The 23,771-nt window shown below is 39.3% G+C and overlaps 1 protein-coding gene across 4 annotated transcripts in view; it reads right to left on the bottom strand.

Moving 5' to 3' along the window:
* Positions 1–23,771, bottom strand: part of PLCB1 (phospholipase C beta 1) — a 700,435-nt gene that overhangs the window by 127,113 nt on the left and 549,551 nt on the right. For all 4 annotated transcript variants that reach the window (XM_036826676.1, XM_036826677.1, XM_036826678.1 and 1 more), the window contains 7 exons: positions 18,816–18,898; positions 12,543–12,627; positions 11,024–11,201; positions 6,511–6,578; positions 4,457–4,553; positions 2,111–2,195; positions 400–524 (listed from right to left, as the gene is read on the bottom strand). In XM_036826676.1, the coding sequence (XP_036682571.1) occupies positions 400–524; positions 2,111–2,195; positions 4,457–4,553; positions 6,511–6,578; positions 11,024–11,201; positions 12,543–12,627; positions 18,816–18,898 (721 nt within the window). The remainder of the gene's footprint in view (positions 1–399; positions 525–2,110; positions 2,196–4,456; positions 4,554–6,510; positions 6,579–11,023; positions 11,202–12,542; positions 12,628–18,815; positions 18,899–23,771) is intronic.

The raw sequence follows: 23,771 nt of genomic DNA, 5'->3' as shown, positions 1-23,771 counted from the left end.
GCATATCCCAAAAACCTTACAGATTACAATGCCAAAAGTTAACAATGTTGAATCTCTGAGTGGTAACATTCCTCGCAGTTTTATTCTTTTCTTTATAGTTTTTTTGAATTTTTTACATTTTCTATAATAAATACATATTACTTTAAAAAGTATAAAAGTGTTTGTTTGAAAATAATGCAAAATGAGTAGAAATAAAGACTTGTTTATAAACCATTGAAGACAATTTCTCAATTTTCAAAATTCACTTTTTTTTGCAATGATATTTCCTTTATGAAAATGTGCTTTTGTTTGTTTTTTCAGTCAAGTCTGGCAGTTTTTTTCTCCTTGGGAATGGTTTTTGGGCATGAGGAAATGTGGCTTTATAATAGAAAGGAAATGAACATTAATTGTGCTACTTACCCACTGTTTGGAAATTAAGTGCAACCATTTGGCAGCCTGCATTCCAGAAGAGCTGGGGCATGTAGTTGGATGAATCCACACGTGTTCCTTTTGGATATATCCTGCTAAGCTGCATTTTGTTATATCTGGACCATCATGTTAAGTAGTGAATACAATTATAAAAAGAATTAGCCAATAATATTAGCTGAGAAGCTGCCTTCCATCTTTCTCCATTGGGGAAATGAATTAAAGGTTGATGATCTCATTGGGCTGGTGGGTGAAATAGGTAAAAAGCTTTCTGAACAAACAGAATAAATGTGCTTTTATAATAGAAATGTAGCATCACCTTTGCAGAGCCCTGTGGGTAAAAACTAATGAGGTGCAAAGATGGTTGAGTCAATGTGATTTTGTGGAGATTATTAAGGACTGGCTTAGCAATTAAGGACACATGAGGAAGTCCAAGCATAGCAAGTCACGTGACAGGATGATATTGTGCTTGGCAGAAGCAGATATCATGAACTGTATGGCTATTTTTGAAATGCTCTCTGCTCATTTTCTTAACCTTCTCAGGGAATGCTATTGGCCAAGACTGTGGTACTCTTTATGATTGATAACAAGGTAAATATAGCACAGAAGGTTTTGACCTTGTCTCATATTTTGGTTCCTACCGTCATCAGTTTTCCATCCTGAGAACCTTTTAGTTATTGAAGGATGCTATGTCTTTAAAACACAACTGACTATTTCTATTACCAAGTTTGGTAGAGGTTAGCTCAGGTTCTGAGCTCGGCAGGGGAGTTAGGCCAAATAGAGTTTGAAACTTAAATTCTGGAACCTGTTAGCTGTCTGATTCAGGACAAGTTATTTCCCTTTTCTGTGCTTCAGTTTCCTCATCTACAAAAGATGTGAATTCCTACATTATACAGCTATTGTAAGGATTAAATAAGACATATAACAAAAGGTCTATCATGTAGTTAGTACTTGATGAATACTAATGATCATGATATACTGTCACTTTGCTTATGGAGTTTACACTTGTTTCCTCTATTGTTGATGAGTTTTAAAGGTGACTTTTTTATTATAGGACTTTCAGGAAATTGGGCTGTTTGGGACATTTAATAATTGTTTTATGAAAAAATTTTAAAGATCTGTGTCATTTCATTTTGATTCAGGGATAAAATTTAAAAATTTTGGTTGTCAGGACTATCAAATGAAGCCATTATTAGTAATACATATTTATATTCTCATCATCATCATCCCAACTATTTTTCGATTGGACATCTATTACATGTAAGGATGTGAGACACCAAAAACGTGTCTATATTATATACATATAATATATACACTTTATACCTATCATATTTTACATATGTATAAAGCATACACACACATTTTACATATGTTGTCCATAACCCAACAGCAAGCCACAAAGCTGGTATCATCATTTCTGTTTTACAGGTGAGAAAACTCAGAAGGATTATGCAAATTACCAAGGGATAAAGAGGTTGATGGTCTGAAGGTATCCTGGACTTCCTTTACTCCAAGGCCAGTTCTCTTTTCCACATGCCAGACTATCCCATCCACCATTACATATGAAACCTGAAACTATTTATTACCCAGCTGACAGACTTAAGCCATCTCATGCACCTTTCTCCTTTATTAAAGACAAAAAATTAAACAAATAGCACGACTTCACTCTTGTCGATTCAGCAAACGTCCGTCAAATCAAGGATACTCTACAAATTCCACTGGAGACTTTGTAAGTTGCTCAAGTCCTTTGGTTTCCACAAAGGAAGACATTTCGAAGCTTCTGTTTCTTTCTGAGTTAACAACAACAACAACAAAAAGTGAGAAATAAAATTCAATATTATAAATGATAGCATATAAGATGTAGGCAAATGTTCTGTGAAGTTGAGGGCAAAGAATCCTCAAATAACTTTTATATTTAATGTTGTTTTCAGTGGACTATTTACCTGTAACAAAAGTCGAGTCTTAGTTTTGTCTCTTCTAATATTTGCTACCTGTGTCAGGTGTTGGGCAAGTTAGGGACATGGTGGCGTTAGGGTGGGAAAATGAATTTTAGACTTGGAGAGTGTGGCCAGGAAAGCTGTTTTGTCAAAAGAGCAAGGGCCCTGTGGGAATCTGTTGCTCTAAATCCATTCATATTGCTTTCTGGAAGCCATCACTGAGAATTAACAATACAGACCGTGTGTACATTCCTGCTAGATGCTGACTCTCTTTTATACCCACACTGTCATTGCCTCAAGTTTGTAGAGACCCTTTTGGTTGAAACAAGTAATTTGACATAAGAATTTTGTTATTTTAAAGCAGAAGGATCCTTGGACATTTTCCAGTCTGATGGCCTCATTTTCAGATTAGATGACAGAGGCTGTAGAGGTGAATGTACTAGAGGGCTCAATATTCTTGGACACAGAGAAACATCTTAAAAGTGAAAGCTAAGCTTCCAATTAGAGTGAGAGAAACAAAACAAAGTTATCTTAGTTTAGAAAGACTAAGAGTCAAACAGCTTCTCTGTCCTCTTCCCAACTAGAAAGACATCACACTGTTACATACAGACTAAGATGTGTTATCTGGAGCTTGGTGATTTAAACTGAGTTACCTTGAGGCATCTTTCCTCTTTGATGCCCACTTTCCATAATTAAAGCCTCATTCTTCTTCCTAGTCATTCCCAGATTTCACCTTTATCCACTTCGTCACCTTCTCCAATTTAATCGACTCTAAAGGAAACCCTTACTTCTCTTATTTTGGTCCATCAAAATTCTACTTTCATATGACTATCTTAAGCATGACTGCTAATTAAAATTAAGTCAATTTAATAGGTTCTTTGTGAAATATGTGCAGTGTTCTTTTGAAAAAAGTGAGAAAATGATATAAAACACAGGGAGAAAAGTACTTGTTTGTAAGTCTTTGGCTGGTGATGCTGTCACCAGGTTCTTAAGGACCTAAATGTATCAGCTCCTTCTCAGTTTAGCTACTTGTCTGGGAGCTTTTGACTCATGAATTAGGAAAACTCGTTTTACAGCCAAAGGAAGTTATAGTAATATAAAAATAACTACTTTATAGTATGTTTCACATCGAACAGCTTGTAGTAAGAAGCACCAGTAATTATAACATCAAACAAACTGTTGAAATCTTTATGTATAAATCTTATTGGAAGTTAAATTCTTTGTTGTAGAGATCTAGATACCATATGTTATTAAGTTAAGACTCTTTGGGCAAAATTATACAATTACACATAAGTGTGTTAATGTAGAGGTTTAGAGTTTGGTATATCTATAAAACTTTCCTTTATAAGAGGCTGCTGTGTTTAAGAAAAAATTCAGCTTTTAAGAGCATATGCTTATAAAAGTAGCTAAACTGTCCCAAGGATTCTCTTAACCTAATAGTATTTTACAGTTCATGCAAACACAAAGGGCAATTTGATAAAAGGATGAGGAGAGATAATGTACATATATAATTTGCATCCAGTATGGATGGGTAGTTGGATGAGCGGAAAACACCAAGTAATGTGAAGTTAATGATATATTCTCCTAAATATATAAAACATAGGCTGAACAAATGGAATGTGGATGAACTGGTTGATTTGGTTCTATTTCTATTCAATATTGAGATTGATCAAGTCTCTGATTGCTTCCTTTTGAGGGGATGGTTAAATAGTTTATTTCAACACTGTCATTTATATAATTGATGGAATGCCCATGTGGTCACAAACGAAAAATAATGTAAAATCCTCAGTTAGCTGTACTCTGGTCTAATATCTTTTAGATAACCACGTATGGCCTGTAGCTCTATTAAGAATTTTGGGAAAACACATCATGGAATACTTTCTCACATGGCTATGTGTGTGTATATATATATATATATATATACATAAAATATACTTATATATAGTTATATATATTTATTTAGATATATAAAAAGCAGATAGTAAATTCACACATATATTCAAGACTTCATAGAATTGTTCTAATAAGGGTCTCATTTTTTGGTCTAATAACCTTGTGTTTAAAATATACTCATTATATGCTACATTAGGGGTTTTTCTCCAGGGAAAACTTACTTTTTGAAATTTCGAATGACTCGAACTTGACTGGCTGAATATAGTTCACCAGATTAGACATCTCTTCTGTGGCCATGGCCTCGCTCCCAGCGGTCCCCTGGAAGCAAGAGTAAAAATAACGTTCCCAGAGTCAGCATTATGTTTTCCCAGGGCAATGATCAAAGGACCCAAGAGAGCAGAAGATTATCACGCCTCTTCTGAAAACGATTATCGCCAACGGAAAATGGAGATGGGAAGAAAGGAAAAGCAACACCTCACGTTACACAGTGAGGGGTGGGAGGAGGGAGGTTTAGGGGCAGCTCCCAGAGCACTCTGGGACCAGCAGCATCAGTACCACCCGAGAGCTTGTGAGAGATGCAGCCTCTCAGCCCCCTGTGCAGGCCTCCTGAACCAGAATCTGCATCTTACTGAGGTGATTCAAACGCACAGCAAAGTTTAAGAAGACCTGAGCTGTGTCTCATCTGCCAAAGCAGGGAGTCCACAGGTGACGTCTGAAGTTAACATACCAATAATTCACTGTATGATACGAAAGTGAGTATGTAGGTAACCACTGGCTGAATCACGAACTGTTATAAAAAAAGGTTGGCGGTGGAAGTGGGTGGGGGTGGACAAACATATATTGCTTTTCTTTACAAACTTTCCTCTGTCCCTCCCTTTCTGGCTCCTGGGCACCTATTAGGCAAGCAGCCCAATACAGTGTAGGTCAGTCGCTCAGGGTCTAGAGCCAGACTATCTGACTTTAAATCCCAAGCCCACCACTTAGAAACTGTGCATTCTTGGGCAAGTCACTTAACTGTTCTGTGCCTCAGCTTGCTCACCTGTAAAATTATGATAAAATCAGTCCCAACAGCATATAGGGTTTTTGTGATTATTAAATGAATTAATTTATGTGAAAGCTCAGAACGGTGCCTGGCACATAGTAAAACCTCGTGTTACTTTAGCTACTATTATGTATTACATACCACTTTGATAAAGTATTTAATAAAGAAGAAAGCCAATATTGCAGTATTCGTGTGGACAGACCTCTGTAGGCTGATCTAATATTTTCTCCCATTTTTAGAAGAAAAAATACATGGAGACATGGTTTCTTTTGAAAACTTCTGTAGCAATATTAAGGTTAAATGTTAATTGGGAAATATTCATTTGCAAATGGCCATCCAGCTAGTAAGATAGTTTTAAAATGATCAAAAATCACTGACAAAAAGTTTACACAGTTGAAATAATTCTGGAAGAACTACTCTGTAACAGTTTTCCTTCTGGATATTGAGTTGAAATTTAGTGGGGAAACATAATTAATCAAAAATTTAGACTATATTAAAGGAAATAATTATAAGAGGAAGAACATTATGTGAGAACAGCTTATTATTTGTTATTTATCTTTATTAACTAAAATGTGAAGATACAAATACTGAAATAGATACTTTCCAATATATTTGAAAGCAGATTCAGTTTAAACTTTTTGAACAAGACTAAAACAAAGTTTTAAAATTCCAATTGACCTATCCTTGATTTGCTTCTGGATTCTGTGCAATTAATATTTCTGAGCTGATGAAGATATTTGGGAAGCTTGAGCTTATGTCAGTAGATACCTCTAGTGGTTCCAAAATTACAACGGGGAATTCCCTGGCGGTCCAGTGGTTAGGACTCTGCACTTCCACTGCCGGGGACCTGGGTTCAATCTCTGGTCGGGGAACTAAGACCCCATAAGCCAAAAAAGGGTCAAAATTACAACAACGAAATTAATGTCATGTTTATAAACATTTCTCCAAACCTCATGTCTTCTCTGGATTCTGGACCATTGACAATCCATTTAATTGCCTCAAAAATTGAAGCGGGCAGTTGGAGGTGGCAAATTTTGAATTCATTCTCAACATACCACATTTGATGGAAGGCAACGCTTGTTCCTCTAGCGACCAGTTTGCATCTTCATTTTTCAAACTCTTTTCACCACTAGATGGCAGAAGGCAACCAGGAACTACATCCAGAGGGAGCAGTCTGGACGGGCAAGTTAGCTGAAAGCTTCTGTGACCAGAAGTCAAGCCCTAGAAACCTACCTCATCCATCGAAGACTTTTTACAGTCATCCTCATCGTCATCATCGTCACTCTCCGTATCAGCTTCTCCTGTCAAATTTTAATAACAGATCATGAAGTAAATAAGCATTTACAGGTTCAAAGCACATGTGACATGTGCATTACCCAAAATTTCCTTGGAAGTTGGCCTTTCACTGCTCTTAAGTTATTCTTTTGGTTTTTTTTTAAATTTTATTAATTATACAGAATTATACTGACATTTTGAATATGGATTTTTTTTCTAAATTTGATTTGTGAATACCATTTGAAATTTCCAAGCTCTGTAAAAGATGCTTGTCTTTACATTTCTATCTATATGTTTTACAAAACATATGGCAGCTTATGCAGTTAGCTCTCTCTGGTGTACGTATCCTATTTTGATGTATACATTCTATTTTAGTGTCTCCATGACCCTAAAACAGATAAACTATCACTTTACCACCTTTCCCTCTTCTTCTTGGTCCTGACTCTTCTGTGTGATGCTTGGCCAGAGCTCAGTGACCTTGTAGCTATTTTTCCAAGGCCAGAGAGGACATCACAGAAGTCGAGGTAGAGGACAAGAGCTGGGACAGGAATGGAGCCTATAGTAGCACACCTGATTCTACAAAACTGTAAGGTACCACCTGTATCCTGTGATTTGCCTGCAGGCTTATTTGATGGAGGCATTGTCATCTAAACAATGCACATATCTTTAAAAATGGAGATATTCTGTTTAAGACGGCAGGATAAAATGGGTGAACTCTTAAAATAATTATGCATGTAAATCTACCTCAGTCGGATATAATGCAGCTTCATATGTAGCCAATATACAGTCATTTCAATAGATGGTTTTTCTCTCCAAAGTTTAGGTGGATGATTCCACCAGCTTAAATAGTCACATTGGTATGAGGCATTACATTCTTCTCAGCTCTGGGATTCAGTCAGACCCAGTAATATCAGTTATGTAAAAAGATTTTCAAGCATAAAGTACAGAAAGCATACTTTTAAATTGTTTGATTTGACTTCTTTCAGGGTCCATACAATGCAATAGGATAATAAGCCCAGAAGATGGCAATATTGGTTCAACAATGAGGCAACTTACACGGGCCAGTACCTCCCCTCCCTGCCTTCTATAAATTAGCTGCCCTGAGCAATCTCTATCAAAGACACTACCCACAGCACTGCCTCCAAGAAGCTTATAAATGTTTTCATTTGGCTGACAAAGTTCAATCGATTACTAATGACAGCAGTTAGCATTAATGAAGTAACCTTTAGAGGGAAAAGATGTCTGGGACCAACACGGCTTATTATTTGCAGCTTGTTTATTAAAGAAAGCCACATACAACTGCTTTATGATGTTAATATTGTGTTAGTTAATAAGCGGAATCAATTCCACTTTGAACAGAAAACATAGCTTATCCTATTAGAGACATTCTTTTAGGAGGTTGACACAAAATTTTTTAGAGTCAAATTTGTTGCCTCAAGTTTTTGTAACTATTTATTGTTTTTTTTTTAATTAGAGAAGGGGTTCTTCTTATTGAGTAATTTAAGAAGTTTGGCAGGACAGCGCTTCATGTTACATTAACAACACACCAGAATTTCAAATAATCAGGCCATTCTCTAGTTTATGTGGGAAGGAAAGAATTTGTCATTCTTTGCTCTATGAGCAGGGACCTGATTTCTCCCTTATAAGTTTCTGGAGGAATCTTGTTGAAAAATAAAATAAAAAAATTATCCTAGTTCTTTAAGACAAGTGTACAGGCAAACGACTGGATCTCTTGGGGGAAGATCTGGCCAACAGACGCCATGTTAAGTAGATTAGCTTTGATATAAGAAACATGTTTTTCAAGTTATTTGAGTTCCCAATACTGAAAACATCTACAAACCAAAGGGTACATTAGCAGTGCTCTTTATTCAGGGCCCTACCTACATATTTAAATGTCCAAAACTTTCCATCGAAATAAATGAAAATTGCACAACAGAGTATGGGGCTAGCTTAGGAAATCTACCAGATTAGTAACAGATTGCTGCTCTTTCTCTGAACTAAGCAATAATGTTAACTGCCTGTTAAAAATTGTTATTTGTGTTACGCATCCGGTTAATAAGAGGGAAGAGAACTGGGGAAGGCAGATGGTAAAACGACAAGCTCCCACATGCAAAGGAAGATACAATTTACTCGCTAACACTCAGATAGAATCATGCTGAGAAATAGGTGGCCTGTTAGTGACGTTTGTTCCCAAACTTCACATAGAACATTCTCACTGAGAACAAAAGTTAGTTTTGAAAAAAGAATCAGAATTGTGTAATAACGTTTGACACACACATTTAAAAACTACCAAAAAAAAAATCTTTCAAGGAATCACATAACGTCTGTGGACAAGGATGTTAATCTAAACAATAAAAGTAATTTCCTGGTGATGCAGTGGTTAAGAATCCGCCTGCCAATGCAGGGGACATGGGTTCGAGCACTGGTCCGGGAAAATCCCACGTGCCGTGGAGCAACTAAGCCCATGTGCCGCAACTACTGAGCCTGTGCTCTAGAGCCCGTGAGCCACGACTACTGAGCCATGAGCCACAACTACTGAAGCCCGGGCGCCTAGAGTCCATGCTCTGCAACAAGAGAAGCCACCGCAATGAGAAGCTCGCGCACCGCAACTAACAGTAGCCCCCGCCCGCCACAACTAGAGAAAGCCCGCGTGCGGCAACGAAGACCCAACACAGCTGGGGGGGGGTGGGGTGGGGGGGGAGAAAAAAGTAATTGGTAACTGTAATGGAAAAATACAGGAAAAGATAAATCAGAGTCTTGGCCATCCTTTTTTTTTTTCTGATTGCCGTAGAGTTTATATTTTAATTTTTAAAAATTATTTTTAAATCTTTTAATTGACATGTGATAAGTATACAGAAAAGTACACATACCATACGTGTACAGTGCCTTAACATACCAAACAGACCTTAGGAAACAGTACCCAGATCAAGAAACAAAATATAACTGTGTCCAGAAGCCTCCTTGGGTCCCTTTTAGTCACTTTTTCACCAGGGGTAACCATCTCCTGACCTCCAATAGTGCAGGTTAGTTCTGCTGTTTTTGTACTTTATATAGATGGAATCAGACAGTGGATACTTATCTTTTGCATTTGACTTCTTTATTCAACATTATGTTTCTAAAATGAGAGTCATCCATATTGTTGTGTACACTGTAGATCATTATTGCTACATATTCCATGGGGTGAACATAGCACATGTATTTCTCTGTTGATGGGCTATTCTGAATAGTGCTGCTTTAAGCAATTCTTCACCAGTGTCTCTTGGTGAACATCTACATGCATTTCTGTTGGGTATATACCTAGGAATAGAATTCTCTGGGGCAGAGGGGGTTCATATGCATATGTTCAGCTTAGCTTTTGTAGATGCTGCCAAACAGTTTTCCAAAATGATTATTCCAAGGTTAGCTAAACTTTTTATTGAATAACTTTCTAGATTTAAGCTTAAAGTTTCCTTTACTTGTTCACCCTCCAATCAGGGTGAACATATCTGTAATGCACTTTTAAGATTGCCAAGACTCTGACTAGAGTTGGAAAAGAACTTAGACTAAATGACAAATAATTCAAAGGAAATGGGTGACCACTTTGAATTCTTTTCTCATCAATCACAAAAATCTATTTCAACTTAAATCTAAACCGAAAATTAGTGACAGTAAATATCACCTAGTAGCTTTGATAGATCATTCAAGTAACTTTACCATTTCACATTTTAAAAGAGCTCTGTAGAATATGGATAAGTTGAATGGCCCAGAACTCTTCAGCACATCATCAATGAGAATCAATTTGATGAACATCTTGTGTCCAGACCTGTAGTTAATGTCAAGGGATCCCTGCCCTTGAGAAGCTTAAAATAACATGGTCACTCCAAAGATTATTTGGCTTATGTGGTAGCCAGAATTATGGCCTCCCCCAAAATGCCCATGTCCTATGAATATCTCCTGTGTCCTGTGAATACACTGCAAGAGGGACTTTGCAGATGAGATTAAGTTAAGGACCTTGAAATGCAAGAGATTATTCTAGATTATCTGAATGGGTCCAATGGAAAGACATGAGTTCTGAAAAGCAGAGGACCTTTTCCAGCTGTGGTCCAAGGGAAATATGATGGCAGAAGAAGTGAGATGGGACATTCCTGGCTTTGAAGCTGGAGGAAGGGGGCCACAAGCCAATGAATGTGGGTAGCCTCTAGGAGCTGGAAATGCAGGGAATAATATTGCCTAGAGCCTCCAGAAAGGAAAGCAGCCCTGCTGACACCTGGAGTTTAGCCCAGTGAGGCCATGTGGGCCTTCTGTCCTGCAGAACTGGGTGTTCATATGTTTGTGTAGTTTTAAGCCTTCAGGTTTATAACAGAAGTAAAAAAAACAACACGTTCTAAAACTGTGCCAGGTAGAAATGTTAAAAGTCCTTCTAAGTTAATTCCAGGGCAGCAATTCTTAAATCCATACATAATAGGGGAATGAGAGCCCGCCAGCCCCTCACCAGCTCCCGGGGACGAGGGCTCAAACACACTGGAAGAGTCGCTGTACGTGTTGGAGGTTTGTTCTGAGAGCTTCTTTTTGCCGCTTCCTTCTGATGATTTGTGGGATTTCTTCTTATTTTTCACCAAAATTTTGTACATTAAATCCAGAGGGCTTGGAAGAGGAACTCCAGATTCCAGCTAACAGAAAGAAAAGACACATTCTTTAAAAACACTGTCCCTTCCTTTCAAGTTCCTTCCCCAAAACAAACTCCCAGGACTGCATTAGATACCAAGGGCTTCTAGATTATTCTTTACTACCTTCAACACAGCTCATTAAGCTGCTCTACGGGTGTCTTATGTAGGGGCTAGTTCATAGCTCTTGCTTTTTTTCACATGAAAGTTATATTTTAATTACTGTACTGTAATTATTTTTCCATGAGAAATCTACATGAATAAGACCATAGAAATGTACTGGGTGATTTGGCATGTTAACCCAAAGTTTCATGAGTTTTCTGATGGACCCTCTGAATCCAACCATCGTGATTTAGGACAGATAGGATGGCCTTGGCTTGGATTTTCAAAGGATGGAAGCCAGTTAGAGTGTGGCATCTGCCAGGAGGATGGTAAAGACAGGCAGGCGTTTCCAGGCAAGCCCTTAGAATCAACTTTTCAGATGCAGTTTGCAAACAGCAAAATCCTCATCCTGGCACGAGGTAGTTAAGTGGCACATCTTAGCATCAGCAGAAGTGGACCAGGTGGCTTTAGATTTCCTGGCTGCCCTGAGTTTCAAGCTATTTATCTGCAAGCCTTCTTTCTGGTGTGTCCAGCTTGTACATCTATGGGAAAATCAGTTTCCCTCGAGAAGGTTATTATATATTGTAACAGAGAGCATGCATGCAAGTCCCAAAACAGGTTATTTTTAGAAATCTATGAACTCCTGTAAGCAGGCACTCTATTCTTCACTTGTAACCAGTCCGGGGACTGGTATGAAATCATGCAAGGATGTGTGGAGACTGGGGAAAGGGTTGAAGACGGAAGAGGCTACTTGACGATCTTTCTGCTGCTTTCCTTCCCAAAGCAAGGATTGTTACCACGGCAATAGGAGGTCTGGATTCTGCTGGGGGAGCGCAAGGAAGTGAGGGGTGGCCAGCAGGGATAGGCAGGAATGTCATTGTGCCACCTTCAATGTCCCATTTTGCTGACCCATTTCTTTCAAAGGGGTGTGATGAGGTTCCCTGGGAGGTGGCCAGAGCCTGTCCCTTGGGACTACCTCTGTGGGCTGATTGTGACTGTGGGAATTCTGCAGTCCTGACTGGCTAACATAGGGCAGTGAGGGAGGGAGAAAGCTGTGGGCAGAGGAAGAGGACAGAGGCAGGTCTGTTCCCCTCAGGAGGTCTCTGCCGGCCTCCCCTGGTCAGAGGGCTCATTGTCAACTCATACCAAGAAACATAAACATGGAAAGGATGTAAGGAAGTCTCTCCCTAATCCAATCATAAAGAAGGTGTGCGTTCCTTCGGCATGAGAATCAAAACTGCTTACTGGGTACTTTTCCAGGGGCTCCATAAGAAGGGCGTCCCCGAAGATCAGTCGGCAATACTCTGCCATCTTCGCCTGCTGCTTTGGGCTGAGGGGAGAGAGAAGGAAAGCAAACAAGCAAGAAGGTTATTCAAAGAGGCCGGACAGGATGACTTTGTGTTATCAATTACAGAGAGAGGTCATTTCCTCCTCCTACCTGTCAGGACTGTTTTTATTATTCTAAATCCCTGTTTACAATTCTGACTTGTGTGGATTTGAATGCCACACACAGGTGGGCAGGGGAGGCTCTTTGCAAAGCTGAGCGGCATGGACATAGATGGAGAGGACAGAAGGTCACCTGCCTGTCACTGGACGTTTGAATGTCCCAGAGTTAGAGACTCAGTCCCTTTTGCTTAATTTCCTGATTCTAAGTCAAATGCCAGATACTTGGGGGGTGGAACTCATTCAACTCTACGTGAATTCTTGGGTGAAATTTGTCTAACGGACAGAGCTGCACTGCAAAGAAGTGTTTACAAGGAGGTGAGGGAAGAGAGGAGAGGGAGCTGGATAGAGAGAGGGGAGAGAATCTCAAAATGCAGAAGAGAAAAGGCTGACAGGCAGAAGTGTGTCCACTTGGGAGGGGGCCCTGGAGGAAAGACAAGAGAAGCAGGCACCTTGGGGAAGGGTGTCTGCAGCCCTTTTGTGCACTAGAGGGAAGCAAAGGTGGTGTTAGCCTGACGAGGTGCCAGTAGGAACCTGGTTTGATTGGAAAAGGTTGGAGCTGCTGGGTTCACTGAGCTGAGCTCCAGGCTCTCAACCACTCGGGATCTATAAAACGCAGAGGAAAGTAATTGTTCTTGGAAAGGGGCAGAGGATGCTGAGAAGATGAAGTGAAGTAATAGATGAAAACACTTTGAAATGTAAGATGATTGATCCTAGAGATGGAAGGCAGCCTCTGCCAGCTAGACCAGACAAACGAGGGTCCGCTCACATGTAAACACAGTTGTTATGAGGGAACATCCTTAGTCTTTCAAAACTCCTGCTTCGCTTGACCTTTTAAAAAAGCAATTCTCATTCTGTAGGATGTTAAATATCATTATAAAGGTGTCCAATCCCATCGGGTTTTATGGACTGTGGTTTTGATCTATAGGCTGTCGGACTTGATTTCCAATAGTTGTCTCTATGTGCTGCAATGTTAATACGTTTTAGCAGAACTGGGGCTGTAGTAAGAATAGGTAAGTGATAAAAATCCTTCTTAACTACAATTCAAATTGATTATAAAATGTGATTCTTATTTTCATTCCTTCTACCATGACTGTTAAATCTGGATCCTGAACTGTTTTTTCCTGGGAAGGGGGGTGCTTTGGGGGTTCAAATCATACTGCAATGGTCCACAGGGAAAAGCACTCTTTATATCACCCTTTTTAAAAAACATATATTTTGGGGATCAGATGAATTCTCTGGGCTTCAAATATGAGCCCAAGGTCACTGCTTTCTTGGAATTGCAAGGGGAGGCAAAGGAAAGATTCAGAGAAGCCCTACATGACAAACTCCCAAATTCTCATCATGCCTTTTTTGACCTGTAAGAGATTTTACTGGGCAGCTCATGTAGCCCTAAGAATATCCTGCAGCTTTCCCCAGCAGTATCACCGAGGGAGGAAAACCTACCAATTGGAGAACTGATCCTGGAAAGCACTGGGGCTGGTTGTTTAGGAATAATGTGTTATAGTTAGGGAACAAGCAGAAAAGTGACTGATTTAGCAGAGTAGCCCTGGGCATCCACAATTCAGACACCCTTGCTCAAAAGACAGCTGGCCCTGGGGCTCCACCAAGCCAGAGAGCTCTGTGTCTGTAGCTGAGACAAGTCCATTTGTGCTGGGCCTACACCTTCCAGGTTGCACAAAAGAAATTGTCCAACCTTCCCATTTCACTTTCATGGAATAATGCTATTAAATAGAGCTTTGCTATTCCAAGTGTGGTCCATAGACCAGCAGCATCCACAGGGCCTGGAGCTGGTTAGAAATGCAGATTCAAGGCCTCCTAGGAAGGCAGGCAAATTGAGTAGAAATCTCTGGGGAAGCAGGGCTCAGGGGTCTTAAGAGGCCCTCTGGGGGATTCTCATGCATACTCAAGTTCGAGAACCACTGTGATGGATGAACCAAGTCACCAGGTGCTTAAGTAGATGACACTTTTCTTGAGGGTTGGAACTTGAGAGCCCCAAGTTCCTTTGATCAGAGGCCTGGAGGGAAAAGGAAGGATTGTACCCCAACACCCTGCTTTCAGGATTTCTAGTAGAGCCATAGGCCCACCAGTAGAGGGATTTCGGGGTGGTGTTCCAGGTGTCCCTAAGCAGGTGACAGGCAGAGTCCTCTGTCCTCTGTCAGGCTGTCCCCAAATCAGGCCCTGAAGGATTTTGCTGGAGCAAAATCTTACTCGATTCCACTAAAGAATCAACTCGGCTGTTAATGCTGCAGGTGGCAGGGTCCTGTGCCCAATCCCCTGATACACTGAGCTGGGAGCAGAGCCCTGGAACCTGCATTTGTAACAAGCCTGCAAGTAATTCTGAGGCAGGTGTTTAATGGACTATGGTGTTTACAACTGTGCTCTGACACTTCACCAAATCACCTGGGGTCTTAAGAAAATGAAGATTCCAAGGCAAAGTCTGATGTGGGGCTCAAGACTGCATTTCTAACAAGCTCCCCGTCACGCAGATGCTGCTGGTTGATGGATCAATGTCACTTTGCAGAGCAAGCATCTGTGTCTGACCTAGACTTCTAAAAACCTGCTTCAGCATCAACCGAGTTGGAGAAAACAAGAGGCAGGTGTCCAAGGAGAAAGGAAAATGTGCTATTTGATAATCAGGCTCTTCGTGTTCTCCACAAACACACATGCCCACCTGACAGGGAACTGAATCAGAGCAGAGAGCAAACTGAATAGAAAAAGTCAGAGGAAAACAAAGCAACTTTAATTGTGGGGCCAGAACTGCAGAAACAAGACATTGCATTTGCCACGAGAGAGCAAAAAAAATATGCTGAAGCATTTGGAACCTCAACATCAGCTACCATGGAGATGAAGCGAGAGGAAAATATTCACAAATACATTTTGAGCTTCAGGACACAGCAGACCCATCTGGACACATTTAAACACCTGGCAAAGTAGTCAGTTTTCTGACCAAGGAACAGGCCCACATCCTCCAAGTTGAACTAAACCAACCTCCTGCTCTATAGATGAGGGATCTACAACTCACGGCTATTAAGGAACTTGTCCAAAATCTCACATTCTTTGTGGCTGAACCAGAGCTAGTGGTTTCTGCACTTGAATTTAGTGGAGAACTCCTTTAGTGAAAATGCTAGTTCACACACTAGGTGGCCCATCAGTTAATTAGGACTTTAAAAAATTTTATTTGCAGAAATTCAAATAAGGTATGGGGGTGAAGCTCAGGAATCTGCATTTTATGGGGTTCTGATGTAGCAGGTGGAAAAGGATAAGTCACCAGTGGCTCATGGCAGCTTTCTCTTTGTTGTCCATGGATAGGTGATTTCAAATATTTGGAGAGAGAACCAGAAAATTAAGAGGTTTTCTTCCTTTCTTCTAGTGTGGGTTTGTTTTGGAGTACGGCTCAAGTGGGCTGGAGCCAGGGTTCTGAATCTGGTATTTTGTATACACAGCACAAAGGAGAAAAAAAAGAACTGCTGCTAGAGGTTTCAGATATTTTGGGGGTTGTGTCCCTGTGTCGAGTAGGATTCTGAGGGTGTATCTAGTTTTGTGGGGAAGACTGCTGTTACTGATGAATGGTGTCTGCCACTGGTTCTTTCAGTAGTGAGGTGGGATTGCCTGCAGGTCAAGCACAGCGTTTTACCAGCAAAGGAAAAGCTTGCAGGTTTTCTTTGGGTGTGTGATAGTCCACCCAGGAAAGAATTGTAGCTGAATGATGTTGATATGTGTGTGAGGCTCAAGGACAATGGAAATAGGAAGCAAAAACTTCCTTCCACAAGAGAATTCAGTATCTCAGTATTTCACTGCCATTCGGTTATCTCAGTGGTTTGGGATCAATATCATGGCATCCAGGGAAGGTTGTTATCCTGTTTTCTTTTGTATTCATGCATTATTAATGAACTTTTAACAGCTAAATTTCTCACTTTTAAACCAGAAAGGGCTGTATTATGGTACAATCTTTTTTGATTTTGTGTTCAATGTGGATTTAGTTTTCATGCTCAGTTTGGCTCTCTGTAGAATTGAGGCTGAAGACTGAAAAAACTATGCTGTGGTTAAGGGTCACGAGCCACAGAAATGTGATCATTCACAGTCAGTTGCCTTGTGGGATGCTCTGGTTGTCTTAATTCGATGTTTGGAAGGCTGTGATGCTTTTGTTTAGGTGTGGGGGATGGAACTGGTTAAACAGGTGAGTTTTGAAGCCGTGCTAGCCAGCTTTGAACCCCTGCCACATTTTAGCTGCATGACCTTGGGGAAGTAACTCACCCTCTTTGGGATTCAGTTTCATCATTTGTAAAATAGGGATAATAGTAATAATATTTATTCTTAGGAGCACCTGGCTTTGTGGTGAGGGTTACATGAGCTTACGCTTGGAACGTTGCTCAGCACATAATATATATTCAATAAATATTCACTGTCATTATGTTTGTGGTAGTGGTGGTTCTTGATACCTCTCTGGCTGCATGGCAGAGTCCAATGTAGCGGGTATGACTATCAAGAATGGAAGCAGAGTTTTTTCATTTTGTCTAATTTATATAGAAACATTTCTTGAAGAAAATAAATGTGCTAGATTTGGAGATATTTCTCCAAAAAGGAAATGACTGTCTAGGAACTAGAGTGCCTGAAAAAAAGGTGCTAAGGCGTTGTTAGAGCCCAATTACAAATGGACAGGCCGCGATGAGGAAAGTCACATGCAAATCAGAGCTGTCACAGCAAACGAAGTACTAAATACAGTACCTAAAGAGGTTCTCCCTTTAGTTAGAAAAGAAATAGTAGTGAAACAGAATACATTCTTGTCTCTTCAGTTGGCCCTCAGAAGTGGTAGAAAAACTATATGCCAAATGATTACATTATTCACTGGATGATTGTTTCCTAATGAAACAGAGTAATGAGCTGGTAAATGTAGTATGGATTTCCTGAGGGCAAACTAGAAATACAGATAGTTATAATTTGGTTACTTCAAAATAAGGTCTTTCTCCACGTATACATTAACAAATGATCACATTGAACTACTTTGAAATTCCTCAAGCTGAAACTTGGTCACTACCTAGCTGGTTCTTTAAGGTTTAGTAAATCCTTTAAGAATTAGTGAATTGAAGCATGTGTTGCAAATTAGCTGGACAAAGGGAATCAGTCACCTGGGAAAGATTTTTGATAGGCAGGAGGATAAAAAAGGATCTAAGGAACTTGTGAGCCAAATTAGGATAGGTGTTGTAGGCTTTTAGTTGAGAAAACTGGCTTCGGTGTTTGAATGAAACAAAGGGCTTCCCAAATGCTCTTTTGAGCAGTGATGGTCACTACTACATAGTCTTCATACATTAATTCCAGGGACTAGAATTTTAGTTTCTTGAATTTTGATTCAGTATAGATGAGAATCTTTCATGTTGAGGCTCTTTAGATTGAATAACTATATGATAAACTAACATCCATGTGTCTGATGTAGATGTGTCTTACTCTGATCCTTTGTCATAAAATGAGTACAAGAGTTAAGTCAAAATTACCTGTTCTTTGTGTAGCTCAGCAAAAAGTGCAGGCTATTTTGAAATAGGAAAATATTTACAAATACTAACAAACAGGGGAAACCAATGAAAACAGGAAGGAGGGAGAATTTGGTGGTCTGAGTTCTAGGTAAGTTCAAAGTGGCAGAATAGAATTTTTAAAATTTATTTAGCTTTCTCTACACCAGCTCCAGCGTGTACAGAACTGGCCATTTTAGGGTGGCAAAACAGACTATAAATCTGCACACAATAGAAGAAGCGAACGAAGGAGGATTATAAAAGTGGTCCCCTGAAATAGACACACCTGTTATACAGGGAAATGGGTTTCACTACATTGTAAAAAGAGGAGTCCTTAATTTAAATCCTACCATGGCATGAAAATAGATTCTACAAGTCCAATGGATCTTTTTAATGTTAATGAGATTTAAATGAATGAATTCCATTATATACAGATGAACACATGCCACTTAATATATAGCATAATTGAGGAACACCATTAGTAACATCAAATAATCTTAAATCTGATGAACAATGACTAAACATGCCCTATTTGGGGAAAAGACTATTGAATGTGCTGAATACTTACGAATCCACGTGGTTCTCAAATGAAAGCAGAATTGGAAAAGGTGAAGTCTTAAATGCACACTCAGCAATGGCTTCTATCACTTCCTAAAAATGAGAACACGTATATTCAATAAGCCAGAATTTTAATGTGTATAGTTTTTTCTTTTGGGTTCCACCCTTTAATATCACTGTCTTTTTCATTCATAGAATTTTATCAAATGGCCTAAAATGGCTAGAAGCAGTTTTCAGGCTGCTGGATTATAAATTTTCTTACTCTTGACTTAGGAAGAAAATAGAAAGAAAACTGGATTTGAGTGGAGGGGGAGTCATAACTGTGAGGGTGAATGGTTCTCCTCTTTGGTAATTATATCTACTTTTTTTTTTAATAATGAAAGAAATCAGATCACATTATAAAAATTTTGGACAAGAGAAGGCAACATTTTTCACCCATAAATTCACCCTTTGAATCAAACCACTGCTGGCATTTGGTTATATTTATTTCTAGTTTGTTTTTTGTATATCTGTATAACTTAGTTTTAATTACAGTAAATACTCTATTTGTATTTTTAAACATCGTTAAGAGATATAATTCACCCATTTAAAGTGTACAGCTAAATGGTTTTTAATATTCACAGGGTTGTGCAACCATCACCGCAGTCTAAGTTAGGACATTTTTATCACCCCCCCAAAAAGCCATGTCCCCTTTAACAGTCACTCGCCATTTCCCCAACCCCACCCCACAGACTCAGACCTAGGCAACCACTAATCTACTTTCTGTCTCCATAGATTTGCTTACTCCTAACATTTCAAGTAAATGGAATCATACAATATGTGGCCTTTTATGTCTGGCATCTTTCATTGAGCCTGCTTTCAGGGTTCATCCATGCTGTAACATGTGTCAGTACTTCATTCCTCAATCTGTATTTAGAAAAAATGTATACGTCATAGTTTTAGTATCTGTATAAAATCCTAGGGAGTGGCAGTATCATAATTGATTTAACCATTACCCAATTGTTGGACAGACATATTTTAAGAGCTATCTTTCAAATAATTCTCCAAAGAACCTCTTCATTTTTTCCCCTGATATTTTGAATTATTTTCAGGGAATGAATTCTTAGAAGGGGAATTATTAAATTAAAGAATAGGAATATTTTTACAGTCTCCTGTGTTTCTCCAAATTACTTTTCATCTTAGATTGCCTAGAGTAATATATGAAGGGCCAGATTTCAATGTGTATTCACCAGCTTTGGGCATTAGTGTTTCAAAATGTTTTCCTTACTGAACTGGTATTAAAGGATGATCTCATTTATTTTTAATTATATCAATGCCAATACTTCTGTGGCTTCACATCATTTTTTTTTTTTTTTTTTTTTTTTTTTTAGTTACATGTATTTTTTACATCTTCTCCTCTCAAGTAGGAATTTTCACTCTGATTGCTTATGCCTGAGGCTTTTCCATTATCTTCTCTACTTTCCTTACACAATTCATAGTTTGCTTTCTATCCATGCCAGAAAGCTATTTCTCTGGCCCCAGAGTATAAATAAGGCTTTCTAATTCTGTACTACATTTGCATATATCCTCTAAGAAGGATTTGCCTGCATGGAGCAAAAGAATCACTCACTGTTTCTTAAAAGTGAATCCACAGATTGCCTTTCATACATTATGATAGTTGATACCATCAAAAATAAGTACACTATAAAGAGTAAGCAATGCCCAGATTTTAAACTCTTTATTTGATTTTTTTGAGTACAGGCTTTGGAGTCCAACAGGCTTGTGTTTGAATCCTTCTTCTTATCCTTACAAGCTGTGTGACCTTGAGAAAAATAACTTAATGCCTATGTGCTCTTGGCTTGCTGGCCTGTAAAGTAGGAGTGATAAGCTTCATTCCACAAGCCTGTTGCAAGGATGCAGCGAGAGGAGGTAAAGGACACAGCTCATGATGGGCAGATATTCTCAAAACAACTAAGGTTACTCAGCTTGCTGGTGCCCCCCTCCCCATTCACCCTAAACCCAACTAATACAAACAAGAGCTGCCATTAAATGAGCATTTGCATTCCAGACACAGATCTTATCTCCTGCTATAAACATTCCCTAAGGAAAATATTATCTGTCATCTCACAGATTATAAAATGGAAACTCAGAGATATTAACCAATTTGCCCAAGGTCACAGAGAGGAGAGTCCAGGAAACCCCAGGAAAGTTTGTCTGACTCTAGAGTTTATTCTCTTAACCATTTCAGTAACTCCCATGCAGCTAATGACCTTAACCAACTAAGATCAAAGCCCTCAAAAGAATTGCACAGCACTATTCACAGTAGCCAAAACATGGAAACAACCTAAATGTCCATCAACAGATGAATGGATAAAGAAGGTGTGGTATATATATACAATGGGATACTACTCAGCCATAAAAAAAGAAAAAAATAATGCCATTTGCAGGAACATAGGATGCAACTAGAGATTATCATACTAAGTAAGTCAGAAAGAGAAAGACAAATACCATATATCACTTACATATGGAATCTAAAATATGGCACAAGTGAACCTACCTACAAAACAGAAACACACTCACAGACATAGAGAACAGACTTGTGGTTGACAAGGGAGAGGTGGGTGGGGGAGGGATGGATTGGAGTTTGGGATTAGCAGATACAAACTATTATATATAGACAATGGATAAACAATAAGGTCCTACTGTATAGCACAAGGAACCTTATCCAATCTCCTGGGATAAACCCTAATGGAAAAGAATATTTAAAAAATGTATATATGTATAAAACTGAGTCACTTTGCTGTACAGCAGAGATTGGCACAACATTTTACATCAATTCTACTTTGATAAAAAAAAAAAAAAGAATTGCAAATAGATACCTAAAGGAAGTGGGTAGTAAGAATGGGGAGAAAAGGGGGGCTAGATTTTGTTTATTTCCTAAATTTGGCCCTGTTTTATTTGCTACTGGCAAAACACATGAGAGCCATTCTTGATTCCTCTTATTATAACATCTTTCAATTCATCCGTAATCCTGTCCAAAATATATTCAGAATATAACCACATAGCAGCACCTCCACCTCTATCATCCCGACCCAAAAACCCTTGCCGTAACTGCTGGGATAGATTCTGTCGTCATTCCCACATATTCACTACCCTTCCTGTGAGATCTGTTGACCATAGGCATGGCCCTGTGTTTTGTTTTGGTTGCTGAAATGCATGTGAAAATGGCACATGGTTCTGTTGAGCAGAGTCTTCAAGAGCCATCTTGGGTTCTGCCACCTTTCTTTCCCCACTGCTGTGAGCCTGGTGATATCACAGATTGGGGCTGTTCTTTCTGTATGGATTGCAGACAGTATTGATGGCACCAACAGCCAACATCTAACCTGAGCAAGAAATAAACCTGTGTGGTTCTAAACCACTGAGATTCTGGAGTTTCTAGTTTTTGCAGCAAAACCTAGTGGAGGCTGACTAATAAAGCTTTTAGCTGCTTCTATGTTTGCCTCCTGTACTGCCTACCACAGCCAGAGTGATTGCTCCTAAACATGAGTCAGATGATTTCGATTTCATTCCTTTGGAGTAAACTTTCAATGGCCTCCAATTTCACAGAGTGAAATCCAAGTTCTTTATCAGATCCTGCACCTGCCATCTCACTAAATACATCTTCTTTTCCATTGCTCACACTGCTACAGTCCACTGACCTTCTTGCTTTCCCTCCAATAGACCAAGCATTACTTCATCTCTTTGTTCATCTCTCATTTCTTTGTTTATCCTTGTTACTTCTTTCAGGAATACTCTTATCTGACAGCAAGGCTTACTTCCTTAATTTTGAGGGGTGGTGATCTCTGCTTAAATGCCACATTACCAGGGTCTTCTCCCACCATCCTGCTGAAAATAGCATACCTCTAGCCCTTCTTTGCCTTCAATACTGATTAACGTTGTCTTAAAGGTTTATTTCCACATGCCATGTGGTGTGTTTATTTTGGTCTATTTCTCCACACTAGAATGTAAGCTTTTTGAGGGTAAGCACTCAGTTTTCTCCATTGCTCTGCCCCTAGGATGTAGAAACTACTATGGAGCATTCTAGATGCTCACTAAATATTTCCAAATGAATAAATGGACTCTTAAAATCATTAATAGAAGAGACACAATCTGCCTACTTGTGTTCCCATTTATTTCTCTACTGACTCTTTCAGAGGACAGCACATTTTTTTCCATAAAGGGCCAGGTGGTGAGTATTTTAGGCTTTGTGGGCTATATGGTTTCTGTGGCAAATATTCACCTCTGCCTTTGTAGCACCCAAGTGGCCACAGATAATATGTAAACATGTGGATGTGCCTATGTTCCAACAAAACTGAATTTACGAAAGCAAGTGACAGGCTGAATGTGGGCTGCAGAAGATAGTTTGTCAGCCCCTGGACTGGTCTGATCCTTGGCCTAAGCAAATCTTAAAATTTGACTGTAACCAAAGGTAAATGTAATTTTGTATTATAGAAATTTGAATGTTGATTCCATACTCAATAGCCTGGTTAATTTTAATAATTTCTTGGACAAAATTTCCAATCAAGATCAAGTCTTAAATTTAAAAGTCTTTCAAATGATAGTGTAATTAGTCTTTGACAACTTTGGCTATATGCAAACTGCTCCAGTTGCTTTTAATAATGAACGTTGATCGTAGACCTGCCCCATCACCGTTTGGGACAGTGAGAGTCAGGCCTGAAGGTGAGTGAAAACCCAAGGGCCTATCTCTCTTTATATTTAGCCAATGAAATGTCCATGTTTTTCTGGGCCTCCTCTTACAGACACCTGTAGAGAGTTCGTGCCCCTACCTGTCTTCCTAACTCTCTGGGTGGGGATCTCTCTTCCCACAGCAGGGATGCTGGTGTGCCCTGAACTGCCACTGGGTTCTGTGGTTCCTAGACTTTCTTGACTGATGTATCCTATTTCTTCCCTTTTCCTACCTCTGACATTGTACATGTTTGGTCTTGTG

This window comes from Balaenoptera musculus, chromosome 15, assembly GCF_009873245.2.
Source record: "Balaenoptera musculus isolate JJ_BM4_2016_0621 chromosome 15, mBalMus1.pri.v3, whole genome shotgun sequence".
Taxonomy (NCBI): Eukaryota; Metazoa; Chordata; class Mammalia; order Artiodactyla; family Balaenopteridae; genus Balaenoptera; species Balaenoptera musculus.
This window is presented reverse-complemented; position numbering and strand designations above follow the sequence as displayed.